This window comes from Sphaeramia orbicularis, chromosome 21 (genome assembly GCF_902148855.1).
Source record: "Sphaeramia orbicularis chromosome 21, fSphaOr1.1, whole genome shotgun sequence".
NCBI lineage: Eukaryota > Metazoa > Chordata > Actinopteri > Kurtiformes > Apogonidae > Sphaeramia > Sphaeramia orbicularis.
This window is the reverse complement of record NC_043977.1, coordinates 14,144,468-14,170,784: the sequence shown is the minus strand read 5'-3', so window position 1 is coordinate 14,170,784 and position 26,317 is coordinate 14,144,468. Positions and strand designations below refer to the sequence as shown.

Genomic DNA, 26,317 nt, shown 5'->3' with positions numbered 1-26,317 from the left:
TAAAAAAGGTTAAATAAGGAGGAAAATTCATTTAGGAACTGCCATAAAAGTAGAACTGGGTCATTATGGGTTAAAAGTCCCCCACCATCATGAATACCTACATGAACAGTAAAATTAATATAGGAAAATACATGATTTACACTGAAAAATGCTAAATACAGAGCAATAATGTTAGAATAAGTGGTGATAAATCACTTAAAAAAGGTTAAATAAGGAGGAAAATTCATTTAGGAACTGCCATAAAAGTAGACCTGGGTCTTTATGGGTTAAAAGTCCCCCACCATCATGAATACCTACATGAACAGTAAAATTACTATAGGAAAATACATGATTTACACTGAAACAAACACAAAATACAAAGGATAGTATTATAACAAATGTCAATAAATCACTTAAAGAAGGCTAAATAAGGAGGAAAATCCATTTGGAAACTGCCATAAAAGTAGAACTGGGTCTTTATGGGTTAAAAGTCCCCCACCATCATCACCACCCCACCCACTTGCACATATTTATCTAGACACTGCCTGGGCCTTTATCTGTGTGTGCATAATCACTAAAGCCAGAGGATGCAGAGTGGCATCCTTAATTCAAAACCACGTGTTTTGGCTCCGGAGTTGAATAAATGAGATAAGTAAGTGAGTGTGGGTCATGTATAGACACACAGTAAAGTCTATCCTTCCAGTGTATGAGCAGCGAGTAGGAGGGTTTGTGTGCGTATATGAGTGTGTGGATTTGTGTGGCCTTGGTTTTAGTGTGTCTTTTCATGCAGGTAAGGGAATAAAAGAAAGAAAAGAAAGAAAGGAAGAAAGAAAGAAAGAAAGAAAGAAAGAAAGAAAGAAAGAAAGAAAGAAAGAAAGAGGAATGAGAGCAGAGGGGTTGGGAAAGCAGCAGCAACATCAGACAGAGCGACTCTGCACTTGAATAATTCATAATGGGAGGTGAACACTTCACCCTTTAACACAGACACAAGTCGCCTTGCTTTGCCTGCACTGCGGCCTGCCAACCTTCACACTGACAGAGCCAGCCTGCAAACACAAAGCCCTGCGCACCGCTTATTTCACATTTAGATGACAGATATTAGCAGAAAACGTACACATGGAACTCCTATTCTTGAACCGGACGAGTATATCTGAGTATCGGTTGCTGCTCCTTTCTTTCTTGCTTCTATTTTAATTGTATCGAAAGAAGTCATTTCCCTCGTGCATCTGCTACGGTTTTAAAGGATCGGTGTAATAATGCACAAAATTATCAGATCAGAAAGAGTAAATACTGTCGGAAAAATAAAAATAAAAAAACAACCCTGCACATGCAAAATTAAAAAAAAAAAAAAAAAAGCTGCAGGAAATTTTGGCTGCTCGTGCCTTTTTCACTCCAGTTATTTTGTCGAGGCTGGTGTTTTTTTTGTGTGCGATGGTGGCCCAGGTATGTGTTATATATTGATTCACCTGTTTCTACCTCTGTGATGTTTTGCTCCTTCACAGACAGGCTGGCTCAGCTTGCTATTAATACTCCTAGTTCCCGTTTAGAGGCACTCCCTGATGGGGCAGGGGCTATATGCTTGGCTGACGCTAGCTTGCTAACCGAGTGTGTGTGTGTGTGTGTGTGTGTGTTAGAGAGGGGCGAGAGTAAGATAGACTGTCAGCAAATGTTTGTGTATGCTTATATTTTCTGCTCGCTTGTGTTGAGTGTGCAGTAAATATACCGTGGATGAGGGCGTGTGAGTGGAAACGCTTTTGTTTTTGGGATAGTTGTATCGTTTTAGGGCAAATAATTCGACAAATATTTCCGTTTTCACTTTTCCCACTCTAATAGCGAGAGGAGTGGGTGCCGCTTTGGTTTTTTTTGCGTAAATGCACACAGTGTTTGCGTGTTTCCCTAGTGTCATATGTGTGTGTGTGTGCGTGTGGGTGCTGATTTCCCTAGCCAAGTGCAGCTGGAGGGGACTTTTTTTTTTTTTTTTTTTTTTTCCTCATGCGATATGAGAGCCGTCTAATTTTCTGCTCTCAAATTCCCCCGCTCGGCTCAATTTGAGTAGTGGGCTCGGCTCGTTGAGAAATGTAAATTGGAAGCAATGGCCCTGGATGCTGAGCTGCTATTATCTGACATGAACAGATAGCTTCATTAGACTCTAATAGGAATGTGTCTGCTGCCACTCAACCGGCTGAGTGGCTTAGCACGGCTGCAGTTCAGGTGAGCCAAGATTTAGCAGCTTTTTCCAACCTCGGATTTTAATAATAAACCTTCCAAATGTGTGTGTTTTTTTTTCATTCTTCCTCCTCCTCCTACTATTGAAGTTCCTTTCCCTGCTACACTGGCTGATAGGGATCAGAATCGCCTGTATTTATATTTTTTTTAAATTTTTGAACAAACAAAAACATAATGTAAAACAAACCAAGGTTCTAATAGTTTTGGATTTTTTTTATTATAGTTTAGTTTGATTTAGTTTTGATTTTTTTTTCTCTAATTCAGTTAGTTTTAGTTAGTTTTTAGAGCAGGTTTGCTAGTTTTTCTTAGTTTTCGTTATATTCTAAATGCTTAGTTTTAGTTTAGTTTTAGTTTCTTTATATCTTTTCTTCTCTGTCGTATTCACATAAATCCCAGACAGGACTCTGCTGCTTTCTCCCAACTTTAGTCTCCATGTTTCCAGGTCGAGTGGGAACCAGAAGACGACTGGAAACCACAAGTGACGGACCGTTAAATATCATATGGTGCCGCTAGCTAAAATTGCTTGAGGGAAATAAATCGATTTCATATCAATCCGACGTTAACAAAAATGAAAACGAAGGGAATTTTTTTACATCTACAGTTTCAGTTAGTTATCATTTTTTGCTTTTAATTATAGTTTTTGTTTATTTCAGTTAACAAAAATGTTTTTACAATACTAGTGTTCGTCATTTCGTTAGTTTTCGTTAACGATAATAACCTTGACACAAACATGTTTAAATAATTGTTAATTCCTTTTCTAAATGGTCCCAGCTCTTCCTCCTTCCTCATTAATGACAGTCTGGTAGTGTCACTGGAAAGGCCTCTGGTGAATGAACTCCTCCCCCTGGTGGATTATCTGTGTATTGCATGTATCTAATTGTATACATCAGGTTTTTCAAGAAAAAATATATCACACTGATCATGTAGAGGGCTTCAAAACTCATGAATCAAATATGATACGTTTGGCGTTATAGGGTTAAGACCTGCTATTATCTGACATGAACAGATAGCTTCATTAGACTCTAATAGGAATGTGTCTGCTGCCACTCAACCGGCTGAGTGGCTTAGCACGGCTGCAGTTCAGGTGAGCCAAGATTTAGCAGCTTTTTCCAACCTCGGATTTTAATAATAAACCTTCCAAATGTGTGTGTTTTTTTAATTCCTCCTCCTCCTCCTGTTGAAGTTCCTTTCCAGCTACACCGGCTGATAGTTATCAGAATCGCCTGTAGAAAGCGCGATTTTTATTTTATTTATATTTTTTATTTTTGAACAAACAAAAAAAAAAGGTTCTAATAATTTTGGATTTTTCATTATAGTTTAGTTTGATTTAGTTTTGACTTTTTTTTCCTAATTCAGATAGTTTTAATTAGTTTTTAGAGCAAGTTGGTTAGTTTCTTTTAGTTTTCGTTATATTCTAAATGCTTAGTTTTAGTTTTTTTATATCTTTTCTCTTCATTTCCGTCGTATTCACATAAATCCCAGACAGGACTCTGCTGCTTTCTCCCAACTTTAGTCTCCATGTTTCCAGGTCGAGTGGGAACCAGAAGACGACTGGAAACCACAAGTGACGGACCGTTAAATATCATATGGTGCCGCTAGCTAAAATTGCTTGAGGGAAAAAAATCGATTTCATATCAATCCGACGTTAACAAAAATGAAAACAAAGGGAATTTTTTTACATCTACAGTTTCAGTTAGTTATCATTTTTTGCTTTTAATTATAGTTTTTGTTTATTTCAGTTAACAAAAATGTTTTTACAATACTAGTGTTCGTCATTTCGTTAGTTTTCGTTAACGATAATAACCTTGACATAAACATGTTTAAATAATTGTTAATTCCTTTTCTAAATGGTCCCAGCTCTTCCTCCTTCCTCATTAATGACAGTCTGGTAGTGTCACTGGAAAGGCCTCTGGTGAATGAACTCCTCCCCCTGGTGGATTATCTGCGTATTGCATGTATCTAATTGTATACATCAGGTTTTTCAAGAAAAAATATATCACACTGATCATGTAGAGGGCTTCAAAACTCATGAATCAAATATGATACGTTTGGCGTTATAGGGTTAAGACCTGCTATTATCTGACATGAACAGATAGCTTCATTAGACTCTAATAGGAATGTGTCTGCTGCCACTCAACCGGCTGAGTGGCTTAGCACGGCTGCAGTTCAGGTGAGCCAAGATTTAGCAGCTTTTTCCAGCCTCGGATTTTAATAATAAACCTTCCAAATGTGTGTGTTTTTTTAATTCCTCCTCCTCCTCCTGTTGAAGTTCCTTTCCAGCTACACCGGCTGATAGTTATCAGAATCGCCTGTAGAAAGCGCGATTTTTATTTTATTTATATTTTTTATTTTTGAACAAACAAAAAAAAAAGGTTCTAATAATTTTGGATTTTTCATTATAGTTTAGTTTGATTTAGTTTTGACTTTTTTTTCCTAATTCAGATAGTTTTAATTAGTTTTTAGAGCAAGTTGGTTAGTTTCTTTTAGTTTTCGTTATATTCTAAATGCTTAGTTTTAGTTTTTTTATATCTTTTCTCTTCATTTCCGTCGTATTCACATAAATCCCAGACAGGACTCTGCTGCTTTCTCCCAACTTTAGTCTCCATGTTTCCAGGTCGAGTGGGAACCAGAAGACGACTGGAAACCACAAGTGACGGACCGTTAAATATCATATGGTGCCGCTAGCTAAAATTGCTTGAGGGAAAAAAATCGATTTCATATCAATCCGACGTTAACAAAAATGAAAACAAAGGGAATTTTTTTACATCTACAGTTTCAGTTAGTTATCATTTTTTGCTTTTAATTATAGTTTTTGTTTATTTCAGTTAACAAAAATGTTTTTACAATACTAGTGTTCGTCATTTCGTTAGTTTTCGTTAACGATAATAACCTTGACATAAACATGTTTAAATAATTGTTAATTCCTTTTCTAAATGGTCCCAGCTCTTCCTCCTTCCTCATTAATGACAGTCTGGTAGTGTCACTGGAAAGGCCTCTGGTGAATGAACTCCTCCCCCTGGTGGATTATCTGCGTATTGCATGTATCTAATTGTATACATCAGGTTTTTCAAGAAAAAATATATCACACTGATCATGTAGAGGGCTTCAAAACTCATGAATCAAATATGATACGTTTGGCGTTATAGGGTTAAGACCTGCTATTATCTGACATGAACAGATAGCTTCATTAGACTCTAATAGGAATGTGTCTGCTGCCACTCAACCGGCTGAGTGGCTTAGCACGGCTGCAGTTCAGGTGAGCCAAGATTTAGCAGCTTTTTCCAACCTCGGATTTTAATAATAAACCTTCCAAATGTGTGTGTCAAGGTTCTAATAGTTGTGGATTTTTAATTATAGCTTAGTTTTATTTAAGTTTGCCTTTTTTTCTGTAATTCAGTTAGTTTTAATTAGTTTGTAGAGCAGGTTTGCTTGTTTTTATTAGTTGTCGTTTTTTCTGAATGCTTAGTTTTAGTTTAGTTTTAGTATTAGTTTCAGTTTTTTCATATATTTTATCTTCCTCGCCATCCTATTCAAAGAAATTAGTGAGGTTACCTTGGACACTTAATTTGGAGGTCAGGTTAGAGCGACTCATTGACTGAGCAGAGACACAAACATATGTACGGTACCATGGATAAATTCTCTATAGCAGGTTGGGGGGGGTAATGTAAGTGGGGGTGTGATCCATACACAACGTCACTTACGTGAAACTTTCCATTCTTTCACCGTCGGCCTCCCGACTTCTATACCGCTAATCTTTGACGAAATTTTCCCATGTTCTATCCTATATCAACACTGACAAAGATGAAAATGAGGGGAATTTTATCCATAATTTTAATACGTTCTAGTTAGTTTTGTAAGCACACAATACAGTTTCAGTTAGTTATCGTTTTTTTCTTTGAATTTGAGTTTTTATTTATTTCAGTTAACGAAAATGTTTTTTCAATTTTAGTTTTCGTCATTTCGTTCGTTTTCGTTAATGATAATAACCCTGGTGTGTGTTTTTTTCATTCCTCCTCCTCCTCCTCCTCCTCCTCCTATTGAAGTTCCTCTCCTGCTACACCGGCTGATCGTTATCAGAATTGCCTGTAGAAAACGGCGATTTCCATCTCAACCTTTAATGCAGGGGTCTCAAACATGCGGCCCGGGGGCCAAATGCGGCCCGCTAAAACTTCCGATGCGGCCCGTTGTATGAATTTGCAAAGCGTAAAAATTCCACAGTCAAGGCTGTGGAATTTATGTTAGCTCAGGTTCCACATACAGACCAATATGATCTACGGTAAAATAATAACAGCAGAATAACCTACAGAATACAATGACTCCATATTTTCTTCTCGGTTTGATGTGAAAAAAATAATCTTACACTATACCTATAAATCACAGGTGTCAAAAATGCGGCCTGGGGGCCAAATCCGGCCCGCCAAAGGGTCCAGTCCGGCCCGTAGGATGAATTTGTGAAATGCAAAAAATTACACTGAAGAAATTATCAATCAGTGGTGTAAAAATCATTTTAATGCAGGTTCCACACACAGACCAATTAAATCTCAATTGGGTCAGACCAGTGAAATATTATCATAATAATCTATAAATAACGAAAACTGCAGACTTGATCTTTGTTTTTGTGTAAAAAGTAAAATTACATGAAAATGTTTATATTAACAAACAAAAAATGTGAATAACCTGAAGAAATACGAACAACTTGAAACGTCTTAAGAGAAGTAGATGGGATTTTACTAATATTCTGCCCGTTACTAAATGTTTTATGTATTTGTAATTGTAATGTAAGTTGTAACGCACATATGTAAATGATAAAATGAGGCAGAATATTGTTAAAATTGCCCTTGTTTTTCCAAAGATATTTCAAGTTGTTAACGTTTTTCAGATTTTATGGAAACATTAAATTAAATTTTGAAAATGTTTACATTTATGAACTATCCTGTAACAATAAAACATGAACAAATATGAACAACCGGAAATGTCTAAAGAAAATTAAGCACAATTTTAACCATTTTCTGCCTGTTATTAAGTGTTTAGGGTCTTTGTCGATCCGATCCATAATACACATGTAGAAATGATAAGTTGAGGCATAATATTGTTAAAATTGCGCTTATTTTTCTTCAGAAATTTCAGTTTTTTCAGGTTATTCACATCTTTTTTGTTTGGATAGTTTATAAAAGTAAGTATTTTCAAATTTTAATGTTTTTTTTGTTTTTTTTTTCGGCCCATTGGAGATCAAATCAGGCTGAATGTGGTCCCTGAAAGAAAATGAATTTGAGACACCTGCTTTAATGTGAAACAAGAATTAGTGGAAAGAATCACTTCTCTATGTGCAGCGTGGAAGAGGTGCATTTTTGCGTGAGTCTAAAGGATTACAACAGCGGTCCTTCGTGACCCATAAATATTCTTTGACCGTCTTTTGTGTGTTTGAAGCATTGAATTGGAGGATAGAGGGAAATGTATCATCATATTTCTACAGTAAATAGATTTATAGCTGCACTGCTGCTTCACTTCAGTGTAGCTGCCTTAGTTGTGTGTGTATTTGTGTGTTTAAGTGTGTATTTGCAGTGTGTGTTAGTGTTGATCGGCGGGCTGCTTTGCTCTCAGCAGGATGAGGAGTCGGTTGTAGATTCAGATTTAAAAAACTGGAACCAGCAGTTGGATTTAATTTTCGCCATCTTTCCACATTATCCCATAAAGACCCAAACATCCACCGACGACCAAAAGCATTTACTGACAAAAATCACTCATATTCTCTATTTACAGATTCAACATTTCAACAGAATCACTCTGAATCACTGTATAGTGTTATAAAAACCAATATACCAATATACTTCTTGACCTCAAATGACCAAAAATAGTCACTTGCCCAATAAAGGGTTAATTTCATGTCCTTTTCAGCCAATGGGGTCAAAGGTTAAATGTCAAAATGAGTCTCATATAGAACATCAGCACATAGGATCCTGTATATTTAACCCATAAAGACCCAAACAGCCCCCAAAGACCAAAACCATCTACTGATCTGAACTGTTTAATAACTTCCGATCCACTAAACCAGGCATGTCCAAAGTCCGGCCCGGGGGCCAATCACAGCCCGCAGTCAGATTTTATACGACCCACAGCTTCGGTTTTAGAATGTACTATTTATGGCCCGCTTGGACTGTTGAACCGAGTACATGAATCATAAAAGGTTCCAAAAGGTTCCAAATGCAGTTTCTCCTTTCACCTCATGGTGGCAGCACCACTCTAACTCTATCTGGCTCTGTGACTTTGCCGTGAACCCTTTTTGGTAATTTCTAACCGTGGCGCCTGTAAATAAAAAAAGGAAAGTTGACAGTGAGGGCCGCCGCTTACAGGAGAGATGGGAATTATAGTTTTTTTCACTGACAATCGAGGAGATGTGTTCGCCTAATTGGTCAAGAGACTGTTGCCTTGTTTAAGAATTCAATGTAAAGAGACACTAGCAGACAAAACATGCTAACGCATATGACAAGCTAGCACGGAGTGAGCATTCCGAAAAAAGTGAAGCAAATTCAAGCTGCTTTAAACTCACAACAGTGACTCTTCATGTGAACCTGGGAGTTCAATGAATTCACCACCAGGACAGGCTACCAAGTTGCCAGGTTAGTTGCCTCTAACTGCTGGTGTTATGTACTTGTAGATGTGACACAAAATATTACTTTCTGAATGATTTTGTGAAAGACAAGAGTAAGAGTCATATGTTTTCATCTTGAACGTTAACAGACTTTGCATTACTGAGTAATATATGAGTAATGATTACTCATATAAGTCATGTTTAAAATGAATGTGGGGTTAAGATTTTTATCAACTTGGAAGTTTAAGATACTCCACACAGTTTGTTCTATGTTATCTGACTCCAGATGTGAAAGGAAGGCAGAATTTTTTTATTTTTTTATTTTTTTATTTGTTCACACCTGAGTGGCTTAGATTTGGTTACATTGCCATTTTAAAAAATGATATTGTGACAATGAAAATAAAATTGTTGTAGAACAGCGCATTTATATGTAATTTTTACTGTTTAAAAAAATTCCGAAGGGACCACTGGCCCCTGGCAATCTCCACATTATCAGATCTGGCCCTCTTTAAAAAAAGTTTGGACACCCCTGCCCTAAACCTATCAATCGGTGTAAAGTACAGTTTGTCATCTTTTCACTGTCATCAGATATGACCCATTTGGACGTCCACAGTCTGCATAGTGAACATGGAAACTTATCATCTACAACATTGATTCACCAGTAAAACCCATGGAGTTGGATCAATGACAGTGGATGGAGTCACTGGGTTTATATATGTTACATGAAATGAACAAAAATGATAAATAAAATGAAAAAAATAAGCAAAAAATGAAGTAAAAAAAACAGTAAAATGAACCAAAACAGCCAATGTGATCAATAAAATGAACAAAAATTAATCATAAATCATTAAAACATTGATTTACTGGTAAAACCCACAGAGTTTGATAAATAACAGCACTCGTAGACACTTGTTTTATGTTCAGTTAATGATATATTTGACGGAAAAACTCACTTTTTCTTCAGTTTTCTTTGTTTTTGATACGATAACTCTGAGCTTTTATGAACAAACCATCTACTGACGTAAATGTTTAATACCTGTTGATCCACTAATCCTATCCATACATGTAAATAATCGGTGTAAAATACAGTTTGTCATATTTTCACGGTCATCAGATATCACCCGTTGTTACCGTGGAAACACCGTCATCTTCTACAGCATTGATTCACCAGTAAAACCCATGGAGTTGGATCAATGACAGTGGATGGAGTCACTGGGTTTATATATGTTACATGAAATGAACAAAAATGATAAATAACGTGAAAAAAATAAGCAAAAAATGAAGTAAAAAACAGTAAAATAAGCAACAAAATGAACCAAAACAGCCAATGTGATCAATAAAATGAACAAAAATGAATCATAACTCATTAAAACATTGATTCACTGGTAAAACCCACAGAGTTTGATAAATAACAGCGCTCGTAGATACTTGTTTTATGTTCAGTTAATGATATATTTGACGGAAAAACTCCCTTTTTCTTCAGTTTTCTTTGTTTTTGATACAATAACTCTGAGCTTTTATGAACAAAGCATCTACTGATGTAAGTGTTTAATGCCTGTTGATCCACTAATCCTATCCATACATGTAAATAATCGGTGTAAAATACAGTTTGTCATCTTTTCACGGTCATCAGATATCACCCGTTGTTACCGTGGAAACACTGTCATCTTCTACAGCATTGATTCACCAGTAAAACCCATGGAGTTGGATCAATGACAGTGGATGGAGTCACTGGGTTTATGTTCAGTTAATGATAGATTTAGTTGAAAAAGTCATGTTTTTTTCATTTTTCTCTGTTTCTGATATGACAGTTAACTTTACTCGGAGCTTTTATGAACATCTACATGATCAGTAAATTAAATATGGGAAAATACCAGATTTTTATTGAAGAAACACAAAATACAGAGGATAATATTATAATAAATGGTGATAAATCACTGACGAAAGGTTAACCCTTTAAACTCTAAGCCTAAAAGGGTCCGCCTGGATTTTTTTTTTCTTATTTTGATTATAAAAAGCTTAGAAAATATGCTGTGAGTGAGTCCTTTTGCCCATTTTTCCAAAGCACTTAGAAGTTCCAAAATCTAGCAGTCATTTACAATGTAATGCATGTTATAATTCTGCTAAAACGGCTTCTTCTCCAGCTCCTAGTACAGACGTGAGTGAAATTACTGTAATGACCCAATAAAACCTATAAAGAACAACATCTCAGGTTTCAGAAACTGAAACACCGTCATCTTCTAGAACACTGATTCATCAGTAAAACCCATGGAGTTTGACAGGTGACTTATTTTTATGTTCATTTAATGATATATTTGACTAAAAAAGTGATGTTTTCTTCAGTTTTTTCTGTTTTTGATATAATAATCTTTAACTTTAATCTGAGTTTTTGTGAACATCTACATGATCAGTAGATTAAATATAGAAAAATACCTGATTTATACTTAAAAATGCCAAATACAGAGCATAATGTAAGAATAAATGGTGATAAATCAGATAAGAAAGGTTGAATATAGAGAAAAATTCATTTTGGAATCGCCACAAAGGTAGAACTGGGTCTTTATAGGTTAAAAGTCCCCCACCCTCATGAATACCTATATGAACAGTAAAATGAATATAAGAAAATACATAATTTACACAGTTTTTATGTTCAGTTAATGATATATTTGACTAAAAAAGTGATGTTTTCTTTTGTTTTTTGATATAATAATCTTCAACTTTAATCTGAATGTTATGAACATCTACATGATCAGTAGATTAAATATAGGAAAATACCTGATTTATGCTTAAAAATGCCAAATACAGAGCATAATATTAGAATAAATGGTGATAAATCAGATAAGAAAGGTTAAAAATAGAGAAAAATTCCTTTGGGAACCGCCACAAAGGTAGAACTGGGTCTTGATGGGTTAAAAGTCCCCAACCATCATGAATATCTACATGAAAAGTAAAATGAATATAAGAAAATACATAATTTACACAGTTTTTATGTTTAGTTAATGATATATTTGACTAAAAAAGTGATGTTTTCTTTTGTTTTTCGATATAATAATCTTCAACTTTAATCTGAATTTTATGAACATCTACATGATCAGTAGATTAAATATAGGAAAATACCTGATTTAGGCTTAAAAAATCAAAATACTGAGCATAATATTAGAATAAATGGTGATAAATCAGATAAGAAAGGTTAAAAAATAGAGAAAAATTCCTTTGGGAACCACCACAAAGGTAGAACTGGGTTAATCTTCTCATTTTAATCTCACACACACTTATTCATTATCAACAGCGACATGTTTTTTTTTGTGAAGCCCAATGTCGCATATGAATAAATCGATCAACAATCCTTTGAAATAATAAAATTTCTAAAAAGTTCTTGACAATTTGCACAATTAATCCAGTTTTTTTTAGCAGTTTCACTCACATTACACTTTACTCTACCTCCTGTTCACATTGCAGCGGGGCATCTTATTAGTTTTTTTTCTTTTTTTCTCATTCTCTGGAGGAAAAACAAGTCCTCACAAGCTGCTTATTGTTTCTTGTGTTGCCAAACAGAATGTGGTGCTAAACTGCAGTGACAGTTTGGCGACTGAAGTGGGCCATCCACATAACATACGGCTGCCTCCACATTCCGCACTCCATATGTCATGGCCCTTACAGACAGTTGTATTCGATGACAATCATTCACACTCAGCCATCTGTATATACTAAGAATAGAATATGTTGTAGCTCTTTTTTTTTTTTTTGGTGCGAGAGGAAGGAAGATGCTGTTTTTCAGAGCTCATTTGGCTGTCATAAAGCAAAATGGGATCATATACTGGATACACGTCTGGCATTGTTTACTGTGTATCCTGGATTTTTAGTAGAACAGCAGTATAAAAATATAAGTAGTAAATTATGACACTAAAAATGTGCGGCGTTTGTTTAATATAGTTGCGGAAAAAAATTATTAGACCATCAAAAGTCATCAAAAACAACAGGTGTGGCTCCAAAATGACAACACAGCACGGGCTTCTTAACCCTTAATAGGTAACCATGGTGCCCCCCACAGCTACAGTGATAAAAACATCTAAAAATGTTATTTTTTAGTCAGTTACAATACTTTATTGCTTATAGTATGAAAGGATAGCAATGAAACGAAAAAAAAATATAACAAAATTGTGCTTTATTTTCCAAATAAATTCTCCTTTACTGCGTGAAGTATTTCCTTCACTAAAGTTAACAGAAAATTTCAAAAAAGTTTCACGTTACAAATAAACACACTACATTGCTATAACACATTTGCAATACAGTTTCAATAAAGTTTCTCTAAAAACTAAACTATAACTAAAAACTAAACTAACTACACAATTGGGTAGTACGAATAGGTGCTCACAAACAGTCTTCACAGAAGGAAAACTGACGTCATAAACACTATCAATCGATAAATGCTCATCATCTGATTCAGATTCTACTTCTAAATCTGCAAGCTCTGTCCTAATATCTTCATCACTTAGAGTTTTCCTCTTTGCCATGGCCTCACACGATGTTAAAATTACTCAAAAAAGATTAAAGCACTGAAGGTTAGCGTTATTAGAAACTTATAATATCAATTATTGATCATATTCTGAAATACCTGAAATGGAAAAACAATAAATCAATATACGTTAAAGGTGCGACCCCAAAATGTCTGTATTGCCTATATTATTCTACGAGTTAATTTTTTGGTTCCATTTTACTTTTCAGATCTCTATACTAGGAGGGTAAATGAAGTACCATGCACGAGCTTCAAATAAAAACATAGAAAACATAAAAAATTAAAAACGTGGGGTCTGCTGGGACCCCAGGTTACCTATTAAGAGTTAAAGACGGGCGCTTTTATTTAGCTTCTCAAACGCCGTGAAAACTAAAAGAAATAAAATACAACAGATTTAGGCACTTAACTGAAGCCTAAACAACATGAAATGTGAATAGCAAAAGGCTATCCTACCTCGTGACCACCTGTCACTTCGGAGATTTCAGGTAAACAGTCTTTTCGTTTTGTGCATTCTAAATAAACGTGTTAATTAGAACAAACGTGATTACGAATATACAATGATACAAACGTACACAGTATTCCGAGATACCTTATACAGCTAGCTTCCCTTAGCAGCTACTGCAAATGTGGCTTCGTCAAAGGCTTTAGCGTGTCTGGGCTAAAACGGAACTTGAATCTTCTCTAACTCTCACCAAGTCTCGCGATAACAGCGATAAATAGACCGAAATAAATGAAATGCTTTACATTAACCTCAATATAACAAATAATGCCTCCTATACATGAAACAAAACATATTTTCCATAAATGAAGATAATAACATAATTATAATATTCCATCAAATATTTTAACTCTTAAAACAAAACATACATTTCTTCCACGTTTACACTGTTACACTGACTCTTACAACAGTTATGTAATCAAGTACTAACTCCCGTGTGTATCATGTGACCAAAACAGACAGAAAAGAAAACATGGAATGCCTAAAAGCACTGTTTTTGTCAGTACAAGGACATAGATCAGGGGTGTCAAACTCATGTAAGTTCAGGGGCCACATACAACCCAGTATGACCTGCAGTGATTAAAATAATAACACAATAATACAAAAATAATATCAATTCCAAAATTTGTATGTCTAATTTCGATGTTTTAAAGTGAAAAAGTAAAATTATATTATTAACATTTTTACATCCTTTAAAAAAAAATGTGGAAAAACATGAACAACCATGACCAAAATGAAATCTATTAAGAAAAAAAGTGCAATTTTAACAATTTATGCCATTATCTGGCCTCAGCTTCTCATTTTCACATGTTCATTACAACATACAGATCACAGTGGATCTACAAATAAACAAAATGGTTAATAACAGGCAGAATATTGGTACAGTTACTCTTAATTCTCTTAACACATTTCAGGTTGTTCATATTTGTTCAGGTTTTTCACATTTTTTTGTAAAAGGTTAGTTTGTAAATGTTAACATTTTTGTTTAATTTTACTTTTTTTACACTAAAACAAAGAGAAAAATTTGTGGTTTTCGTTATTTCTAGTTTATTATGATAGTATTTTACTGGTCTGACCCACTTTAGATGGAATTGACCTAAAATTATTTTTGACATTCTTGATTTTTAATATCTTCAGTGTAATTTTTGTGTTTCACTAATTCATCCTGCGGGCCGGACTGGACCCGTTGGCGGGCCGGTTTTGGCACCCGGGCCGTATGTTTGACACCCCTGCCATAGATATTGATGTAAGAACTGAAGTGTTTTTGGTTATTATCGAGAAAACATGGAAAATGTCTAGATATCAGCTCTGAAATTAAACTATTATGAGATATTTTTTGTTGTTATCATTGTATTTGTCCAAACAAATGTACCTTTAGTTGTGCCGGGCATTAAAATGAACAAGAAACTGAAGAAAACATGGGTGGTCTAATAATTTTTTCCGCGACTGTATGTGTGTGTGTATATATATATATATATATATATATATATATATATATATATATATATATATGTGTGTGTGTGTAAAATCTGAGCTTGCGTCATCATCATAATGGAGTTTCACATTTTATTAGACACATTCCATACAATTAGACTTGCCACATCAGTAGCCGTTTTTAAAAACAGGTTAAAACCGTACCTTTTTTCGACAGCGTTCTGTTAAGTTGTGTATGTGCATGTGTGGTTGTGCGAGTTTCAGTGCGTGTACCTATGATTTTTTTTTAAGTTATGAAGCACATCGAGTCTTCCTTTATAAATGAAGTTGAATACCAGTTTGTTTGTTAGTTTATGTATAACTTTCTGGCAAGTTACACTCATGAAATTATATTTCTGTTCATTATAGATAGATTTATTTTTGTTGCTTGTGCGCCCAGTGTTATTTTTGACTTCCTCTCAAACTGGTGATTACCAACAATATGTCTATATGTAATGCATGGTAGAAATGGGTAAGAAAAAGTCTTGGAAAATGAACAACTCCTATGTATATCTATTTTAGGTTCTGAACCCTCAATGACCAAAAGCATCTACTGATATAAAATGTTTAATAACTTTTGAAAAAATTATCCTGTTCCCAACTAAAATTAAAATGTCCAATGTGTCTTTTTTGGGCATTCAGACGTTCCGTATTGAACGTCGAAACACCATCATCATCTGCAACATTTATTCATTAATAAAAATATGTAGTTCAGTTGGATATATGTGTTTTTATGTTCATTTATTGATACGTTTTGCAGAAAAGTTGACTTTTTCTTCTGTTGTCTCTGTTTTGATATAATAATCTTTCATTTTACTTTATGAGCATTAACATGATTAGTAAAATAAATATAGAAAAATACCTGATTTGTGCTGAAAAATGTAAAATGCAAAAGAAAATATTAATATTATTATTAGTAAATGCTGATATCAACCATCACTCATTTGGAAGTTGCCACAAAAATAGTTGTAGGTCTTTAAGGGTTAATGTTCCCCAGTTGAAACTAACTAGGATTAACGAGCATTCATTTTTCACTTAAACACCAGATGCTTTGTAATGGGAATTCCCTTGCTGCAAATGAATTGGGGAAAAAAAACAACAATTATCATCTTTAAACTTTATGGGTTTTCCTTTTATTGTTACTTTAACACAAGAAAATCTTCACAGTGATCACAGATTCACTCATTATGGAGGATAATATTATAATAAATGGTGATAAATCACTTAGTAATGTTTAAATATAGAGAAAAATTATTTCTGAAGTCAAAAATAGTTCAAGGTCTTTAAGGGTTAACATCCCCCTATTGAAACAAACTAGGATTAACGAGCATTACTTTTTCAATTCACTACCAGATGCTTTGCAATGAGGATTTCCTTGCTGCAAATGAATTGAAAAAAAAAAGACAATTATCATCCTTAAACTTTATGGATTTTCCTTTTATTGTTACTTTAACACAAGAATATGTTTACAGTGATCACAGATTGAGTCATTACGGAGGATACTACTGTAATACATCGTGATAAATCACTTAATAATGTTTAAATATAGAGAAAAATTCATTTGGAAGTCAAAAATAGTTGAAGGTCTTAACCTCCTAAGACCCAGCTATGGGTTTTCTGTCCACATTTATGGAGAAGAGTTTCACAACTTTATACAAAAAAGAAACAAAAAAAAAACAAAAAAAAAAGAAAATTGTCCACCACAAAGGACATTCCATAAAAAATTTAAAAACTGCATCTGAAAAAACTGTTGCATCATGATGTTTCCAATATAAGCACTTATTTAATAAAAAACAAAACAAAGCTTGTACTTTGCTGACATTTCCTGTGTCACAGGAGGTTTAAGGGTTCATGTATTTTAATTGAAATAAAACAGGAAATGTTAACGAACATTCATTTTTCACTTTGCAATGGGAATTCTGTTACTGTAAATGAATTGAAAAAAAAAAAAAAATCTTTAAACTTTATAGAGTTTCCTTCTATTGTTACTTTAACACAAGAAAATCTTTACAGTTATTGCAGATTCACTCATTATGGAGGATAATATTCTAATAAATGGTGATAAATCGCTTAGTAATGTTTAAATATAGAGAAAAATTCATTCATAACTCAAAAATAGTTGAAGGTCTTAAAGGGTTAATGTTTTTAAATCAAAATAAAACAGGAAATTTTCGCTTTGCAATGGGAATTCTCTGACTTTAAATGAACTGCAAAAAACACATTCTTTAAACTTTATGGATTTTCCTTTTATTGTTACTTTAACACAAGAAAATGTTTACAGTGATCACAGCTTCACTGATTATAGAGGATAATGTTGTAATAAATGGTGATAAATCACTTAGTATTGTTTAAATATGGAAAAAAAAATCATTCCGAAAGTCAAAAATAGTTGAAGGTCTTAAAGGGTTCATATCTGTTATTGAAATAATGTTAACGAGCATAAATTTTTCACTTTGCAATGAGAACTCTTTTGCTGCAAATGAATAAAAAACAAAAAGAAGGCAATTATCACCTTTAAACTTTATGGATTTTCCTTCTATTGTTACTTCAGTCTTTACAATGATCCCATATTCACTCATTATGGGATATAATATTCTAATAAATGGTGATAAATCACTTAGTAATGTTTAAATATAGAGAAAAATTCCTTCGTAAGTCAAAAATAGTTGAAAGTCTTAAAGGGTTAATGTTTTGAAATCGAAATAAAACAGGAAATTTTCACTTTGCAATGGGAATTCTCTTGCTGTAAATGAACTGAAAAAAAAAATAGCTTTAAACTTTATGGATTTTCCTTTTATTGTCAAGAAAATGTTTACAGTGATCACAGCTTTACTGATTATAGAGGATAATATTATAATAAAAAACGGTGATAAATCACTTAGTGACGTTTAAATATAGAGAAAAATTCATTCCAAAAGTCAAAAATAGTTGAAGGTCTTAAAGAGTTAATGTTTTGAAATTGAAATAAAACAGGAAATTTTCACTTTGCAATGGGAATTCTCTTGCTGTAAATGAACTGAAAAAAACAGAATCTTTAAACTTTTTGGTACTTCCATTTATTGTTACTTTAACACAAGAAAATGTATTGTGATCACAGCTTCACTGATTATAGAGGATAATATTGTAATAAATGGTGATAAATCACTTAGTAATGTTTAAATATAGAGAAAAATTCATTCTGAAAGTCAAAAATAGTTGAAGGTCTTAAAGGGTTAATGTTTTAAATTGACATAAAACAGGAAATTTTCACTTTGCAATGGGAATTCTCTTACTGTAAATGAACTGGAAAAAAAAAATCTTTAAACTTTATGGATTTTCCTTTTATTGTTACTTTAACACAAGAAAATGTTTACAGTGATCACAGCTTCACTGATTATAGAGGATAATATTATAATGAATGGTGATAAATCACTTAGTAATGTTTAAATATGGAGAAAAATTCATTCTGAAAGTCAAAAATAGTTGAAGGTCTTAAAGGGTCCATGTTTGTTATTGAAATAAAACAGGAAATGTTAACGAGCATAAATTTTTCACTTTGCAATGGGAACTCTTTTGCTGCAAATGAATTGAAAAAAAAAAAAAAAAAAAAGACAATTATCACCTTTAAACTTTATGGATTTTCCTTCTATTGTTACTTCAGTCTTTACAATGATCCCATATTCACTCATTATGGGATATAATATTCTAATAAATGGTGATAAATCACTTAGTAATGTTTAAATATAGAGAAAAATTCCTTCGTAAGTCAAAAATAGTTGAAGGTCTTAAAGGGTTAATGTTTTGAAATCGAAATAAAACAGGAAATTTTCACTTTGCAATGGGAATTGTCTTGCTGTAAATGAACTGAAAAAAAAATAGCTTTAAACTTTATGGATTTTCCTTTAATTGTCAAGAAAATGTTTACAGTGATCACAGCTTTACTGATTATGGAGGATAATATTATAATAAAAAACGGTGATAAATCACTTAGTGACGTTTAAATATAGAGAAAAATTCATTCCAAAAGTCAAAAATAGTTGAAGGTCTTAAAGAGTTAATGTTTTGAAATTGAAATAAAACAGGAAATTTTCACTTTGCAATGGGAATTACCTTGCTGTAAATGAACTGAAAAAAACAGAATCTTTAAACTTTATGGTACTTCCATTTATTGTTACTTTAACACAAGAAAATGTATTGTGATCACAGCTTCACTGATTATAGAGGATAATATTGTAATAAATGGTGATAAATCACTTAGTAATGTTTAAATATGGAGAAAAAAAATCATTCCGAAAGTCAAAAATAGTTGAAGGTCTTAAAGGGTTAATGTTTTAAACTGACATAAAACAGGAAATTTTCACTTTGCAATGGGAATTCTCTGACTTTAAATGAACTGCAAAAAAATTAGCTTTAAACTTTATGGATTTTCCTTTTATTGTCAAGAAAATGTTTACAGTGATCACCGCTTTACTGATTATAGAGGATAATATTATAATAAAAAACGGTGATAAATCACTTAGTGACGTTTAAATATAGAGAAAAATTCATTCCAAAAGTCAAAAATAGTTGAAGGTCTTAAAGAGTTAATGTTTTGAAATTGAAATAAAACAGGAAATTTTCACTTTGCAATGGGAATTCTCTTGCTGTAAATGAACTGAAAAAAACAGAATCTTTAAACTTTATGGTACTTCCATTTATTGTTACTTTAACACAAGAAAATGTATTGTGATCACAGCTTCACTGATTATAGAGGATAATATTGTAATAAATGGTGATAAATCACTTAGTAATGTTTAAATATGGAGAAAAAAAATCATTCCGAAAGTCAAAAATAGTTGAAGGTCTTAAAGGGTTAATGTTTTAAACTGACATAAAACAGGAAATTTTCACTTTGCAATGGGAATTCTCTGACTTTAAATGAACTGCAAAAAAATTAGCTTTAAACTTTATGGATTTTCCTTTTATTGTTACTTTAACACAAGAAAATGTTTACAGTGATCACAGCTTCACTGATTATAGAGGATAATATTATAATGAATGGTGATAAATCACTTAGTAATGTTTAAATATAGAGAAAAATTCATTCTGAAAGTCAAAAATAGTTGAAAGTCTTAAAGGGTTAATGTCTTTAAATTGAAATAAAACAGGAAATTTTCACTTTGCAATGGGAATTCTCTGACTGTAAATGAACTGGAAAAAAAAAAATCTTTAAACTTTATGGATTTTCCTTTTATTGTTACTTTAACACAAGAAAATGTTTACAGTGATCACAGCTTCACTGATTATAGAGGATAATATTATAATGAATGGTGATAAATCACTTAGTAATGTTTAAATATAGAGAAAAATTCATTCTGAAAGTCAAAAATAGTTGAAGGTCTTAAAGGGTCCATGTTTGTTATTGAAATAAAACAGGAAATGTTAACGAGCATAAATTTTTCACTTTGCAATGGGAACTCTTTTGCTGCAAATGAACTGAAAAAAAAAAAAAAAAAGACAATTATCACCTTTAAACTTTATGGATTTTCCTTCTATTGTTACTTCAGTCTTTACAATGATCCCATATTCACTCATTATGGGATATAATATTCTAATAAATGGTGATAAATCACTTAGTAATGTTTAAATATAGAGAAAAATTCCTTCGTAAGTCAAAAATAGTTGAAGGTCTTAAAGGGTTAATGTTTTGAAATCGAAATAAAACAGGAAATTTTCACTTTGCAATGGGAATTCTCTTGCTGTAAATGAACTGAAAAAAAAATAGCTTTAAACTTTATGGATTTTCCTTTAATTGTCAAGAAAATGTTTACAGTGATCACAGCTTTACTGATTATGGAGGATAATATTATAATAAAAAACGGTGATAAATCACTTAGTGACGTTTAAATATAGAGAAAAATTCATTCGTAAGTCAAAAATAGTTGAAGGTCTTAAAGAGTTAATGTTTTGAAATTGAAATAAAACAGGAAATTTTCACTTTGCAATGGGAATTCTCTTGCTGTAAATGAACTGAAAAAAACAGAATCTTTAAACTTTATGGTACTTCCATTTATTGTTACTTTAACACAAGAAAATGTATTGTGATCACAGCTTCACTGATTATAGAGGATAATATTGTAATAAATGGTGATAAATCACTTAGTAATGTTTAAATATGGAGAAAAAAAATCATTCCGAAAGTCAAAAATAGTTGAAGGTCTTAAAGGGTTAATGTTTTAAACTGACATAAAACAGGAAATTTTCACTTTGCAATGGGAATTCTCTGACTTTAAATGAACTGCAAAAAAATTAGCTTTAAACTTTATGGATTTTCCTTTTATTGTTACTTTAACACAAGAAAATGTTTACAGTGATCACAGCTTCACTGATTATAGAGGATAATATTATAATGAATGGTGATAAATCACTTAGTAATGTTTAAATATAGAGAAAAATTCATTCTGAAAGTCAAAAATAGTTGAAGGTCTTAAAGGGTCCATGTTTGTTATTGAAATAAAACAGGAAATGTTAACGAGCATAAATTTTTCACTTTGCAATGGGAACTCTTTTGCTGCAAATGAACTGAAAAAAAAAAAAAAAAAAAGACAATTATCACCTTTAAACTTTATGGATTTTCCTTCTATTGTTACTTCAGTCTTTACAATGATCCCATATTCACTCATTATGGGATATAATATTCTAATAAATGGTGATAAATCACTTAGTAATGTTTAAATATAGAGAAAAATTCCTTCGTAAGTCAAAAATAGTTGAAGGTCTTAAAGGGTTAATGTTTTGAAATCGAAATAAAACAGGAAATTTTCACTTTGCAATGGGAATTGTCTTGCTGTAAATGAACTGAAAAAAAAATAGCTTTAAACTTTATGGATTTTCCTTTAATTGTCAAGAAAATGTTTACAGTGATCACAGCTTTACTGATTATGGAGGATAATATTATAATAAAAAACGGTGATAAATCACTTAGTGACGTTTAAATATAGAGAAAAATTCATTCGTAAGTCAAAAATAGTTGAAGGTCTTAAAGAGTTAATGTTTTAAATTGACATAAAACATGAAATTTTCACTTTGCAATGGGAATTGTCTTAGTATAAATGAACTGCAAAAAAAATTAGCTTTAAACTTTATGGATTTTCCTTTTATTGTTACTTTAACACAAGAAAATGTTTACAGTGATCACAGCTTCACTGATTATAGAGGATAATATTATAATGAATGGTGATAAATCACTTAGTAATGTTTAAATATGGAGAAAAAAAATTCATTCCAAAAGTCAAAAATAGTTGAAGGTCTTAAAGAGTTAATGTTTTGAAATTGAAATAAAACAGGAAATTTTCACTTTGCAATGGGAATTCTCTTGCTGTAAATGAACTGAAAAAAACAGAATCTTTAAACTTTATGGTACTTCCATTTATTGTTACTTTAACACAAGAAAATGTATTGTGATCACAGCTTCACTGATTATAGAGGATAATATTGTAATAAATGGTGATAAATCACTTAGTAATGTTTAAATATGGAGAAAAAAAATCATTCCGAAAGTCAAAAATAGTTGAAGGTCTTAAAGGGTTAATGTTTTAAACTGACATAAAACAGGAAATTTTCACTTTGCAATGGGAATTCTCTGACTTTAAATGAACTGCAAAAAAATTAGCTTTAAACTTTATGGATTTTCCTTTTATTGTTACTTTAACACAAGAAAATGTTTACAGTGATCACAGCTTCACTGATTATAGAGGATAATATTATAATGAATGGTGATAAATCACTTAGTAATGTTTAAATATAGAGAAAAATTCATTCTGAAAGTCAAAAATAGTTGAAGGTCTTAAAGGGTCCATGTTTGTTATTGAAATAAAACAGGAAATGTTAACGAGCATAAATTTTTCACTTTGCAATGGGAACTCTTTTGCTGCAAATGAATTGAAAAAAAAAAAAAAAAAAAAGACAATTATCACCTTTAAACTTTATGGATTTTCCTTCTATTGTTACTTCAGTCTTTACAATGATCCCATATTCACTCATTATGGGATATAATATTCTAATAAATGGTGATAAATCACTTAGTAATGTTTAAATATAGAGAAAAATTCCTTCGTAAGTCAAAAATAGTTGAAGGTCTTAAAGGGTTAATGTTTTGAAATCGAAATAAAACAGGAAATTTTCACTTTGCAATGGGAATTGTCTTGCTGTAAATGAACTGAAAAAAAAATAGCTTTAAACTTTATGGATTTTCCTTTAATTGTCAAGAAAATGTTTACAGTGATCACAGCTTTACTGATTATGGAGGATAATATTATAATAAAAAACGGTGATAAATCACTTAGTGACGTTTAAATATAGAGAAAAATTCATTCCAAAAGTCAAAAATAGTTGAAGGTCTTAAAGAGTTAATGTTTTGAAATTGAAATAAAACAGGAAATTTTCACTTTGCAATGGGAATTCTCTTGCTGTAAATGAACTGAAAAAAACAGAATCTTTAAACTTTATGGTACTTCCATTTATTGTTACTTTAACACAAGAAAATGTATTGTGATCACAGCTTCACTGATTATAGAGGATAATATTGTAATAAATGGTGATAAATCACTTAGTAATGTTTAAATATGGAGAAAAAAAATCATTCCGAAAGTCAAAAATAGTTGAAGGTCTTAAAGGGTTAATGTTTTAAACTGACATAAAACAGGAAATTTTCACTTTGCAATGGGAATTCTCTGACTTTAAATGAACTGCAAAAAAATTAGCTTTAAACTTTATGGATTTTCCTTTTATTGTTACTTTAACACAAGAAAATGTTTACAGTGATCACAGCTTCACTGATTATAGAGGATAATATTATAATGAATGGTGATAAATCACTTAGTAATGTTTAAATATAGAGAAAAATTCATTCTGAAAGTCAAAAATAGTTGAAGGTCTTAAAGGGTCCATGTTTGTTATTGAAATAAAACAGGAAATGTTAACGAGCATAAATTTTTCACTTTGCAATGGGAACTCTTTTGCTGCAAATGAATTGAAAAAAAAACAAAAAAAAAGACAATTATCACCTTTAAACTTTATGGATTTTCCTTCTATTGTTACTTCAGTCTTTACAATGATCCCATATTCACTTATTATGGGATATAATATTCTAATAAATGGTGATAAATCACTTAGTGACGTTTAAATATAGAGAAAAATTCCTTCGTAAGTCAAAAATAGTTGAAGGTCTTAAAGGGTTAATGTTTTAAATTGACATAAAACATGAAATTTTCACTTTGCAATGGGAATTGTCTTAGTATAAATGAACTGCAAAAAAAATTAGCTTTAAACTTTATGGATTTTCCTTTTATTGTTACTTTAACACAAGAAAATGTTTACAGTGATCACAGATTCACTGATTATAGAGGATAATATTATAATGAATGGTGATAAATCACTTAGTGACGTTTAAATATAGAAAAAAATTCATTCTGAAAGTCAAAAATAGTTGAAGGTCTCAAAGGGTTAATGTCTTTAAATTGAAATAAAACAGGAAATTTTCACTTTGCAATGGGAATTCTCTTACTGTAAATGAACTGGAAAAAAAAAAATCTTTAAACTTTATGGATTTTCCTTTTATTGTTACTTTAACACAAGAAAATGTTTACAGTGATCACAGCTTCACTGATTATCGAGGATAATATTATAATGAATGGTGATAAATCACTTAGTAATGTTTAAATATAGAGAAAAATTCATTCGTAAGTCAAAAATAGTTGAAGGTCTTAAAGGGTTAAGGGCCCAACCTCTTCTGTGGTGACCAGAAAAAACAGCTCTTACTGCTGGTTTCCAGAGGATCGTGTGTGTTCATGTGTGTGTGTTCATATGTGTGTGTTCATATGTGTGTTCGTATGTGTGTGTGTGGCGCAGCTGAGAAAATAGAGCCATGATCAGTGCTGGAGGTTGGTGATCCCTCCTGTGGGATTTGATAAAGGCTAATAGAGGCTAACAAGGCATAAACACTCATATGTTCCTCTGTCTTTCTCTTTCCCCGTAACAGTCAACCTCTTAGACTCTAAAGCCAGCCAAGGGGAGTTAGGATGGATTTCCTACCCGTCGCACGGGGTGAGTATTCCCTCCATCTCCATGTTTACCCACGTCATGCTTGACTATACTGTCTTTGCATTTCTGAGACGCATCCCCGAACATGTGTTGACGTGCGATTCAGCTCGGCGCCGCATGAAATACGGATTTAAAGGAACTCCTGCCGTTCTCACTATGTTAGGTTGACCCCCAGAGCCATGAGTGCAGATTAACCCACTTTTCTTTAGACGTTTTTTTGTCCATTCTCCATCTCACAGGTTAAAGGTTAAGCGTTCGGAGCTTGCCATATGGTCAAGATGCTTACGAGAGAATGTCCTGCATGTATGTTTGAGTGATTGTGTATTTGAGTCTGCATGTGTTTTAAGAAAGATTATGGCATTAAAGGATTTTAGGATGTAGACACAAAAGCAGAGAGCGGGGAATGTCCGAGGGCTTGCCCCCTTTATACAGATAACATTTGAGGCATGTAAACATTTTAATTCCATTGTACGGATTTCACTTGCTAATCCATTCATTCTGTAATTGACAGATTTTACCATCTCATTCTGTCGGTTTTTACATATTTGCAGTGAAATTACCCACTCTTCAAATGCAGATTTTTAAAAAGTTTCCAGCCAAAGAGTTGAATCAGTTGTCTATAATCGCGGAAAAAAATATTCGACCAGACCAGCACTTGTTTATTTTCTTCAATTTCTTGTTCATTTTAATGCCTGGTACAACTAAAGGTACATTTGTTTGGACAAATACAATGATAACAACAAAAATAGCCCATAGGAGTTGAATTTAAGAGCTGATATCTAGTCATTTTCCATGTTTTTTTTTTTTTTTTAATAATCAAAAGTACTTCAGTTCTTACATCAGTATTCAATTCAACTTTATTTATAAAGGAAGACTCAATGTGCTTCACAACAGGTATACAACTATTCATTGTAATGATCATTTAAACAGTTTTGTTGCTTAAAAATCAATTAATTAATCACATGTAATAACTCTA

At 32.4% G+C, this 26,317-nt stretch overlaps 1 protein-coding gene across 3 annotated transcripts in view; it reads left to right on the top strand.

Annotated features, from left to right (window-relative positions):
• Window positions 1-26,317, top strand: part of epha3 (eph receptor A3) — a 333,749-nt gene that overhangs the window by 7,499 nt on the left and 299,933 nt on the right. For all 3 annotated transcript variants that reach the window (XM_030125112.1, XM_030125114.1, XM_030125113.1), the window contains exon 2: window positions 25,280-25,344. In XM_030125112.1, coding sequence (XP_029980972.1) covers window positions 25,280-25,344 — 65 coding nt within the window. The remainder of the gene's footprint in view (window positions 1-25,279; window positions 25,345-26,317) is intronic.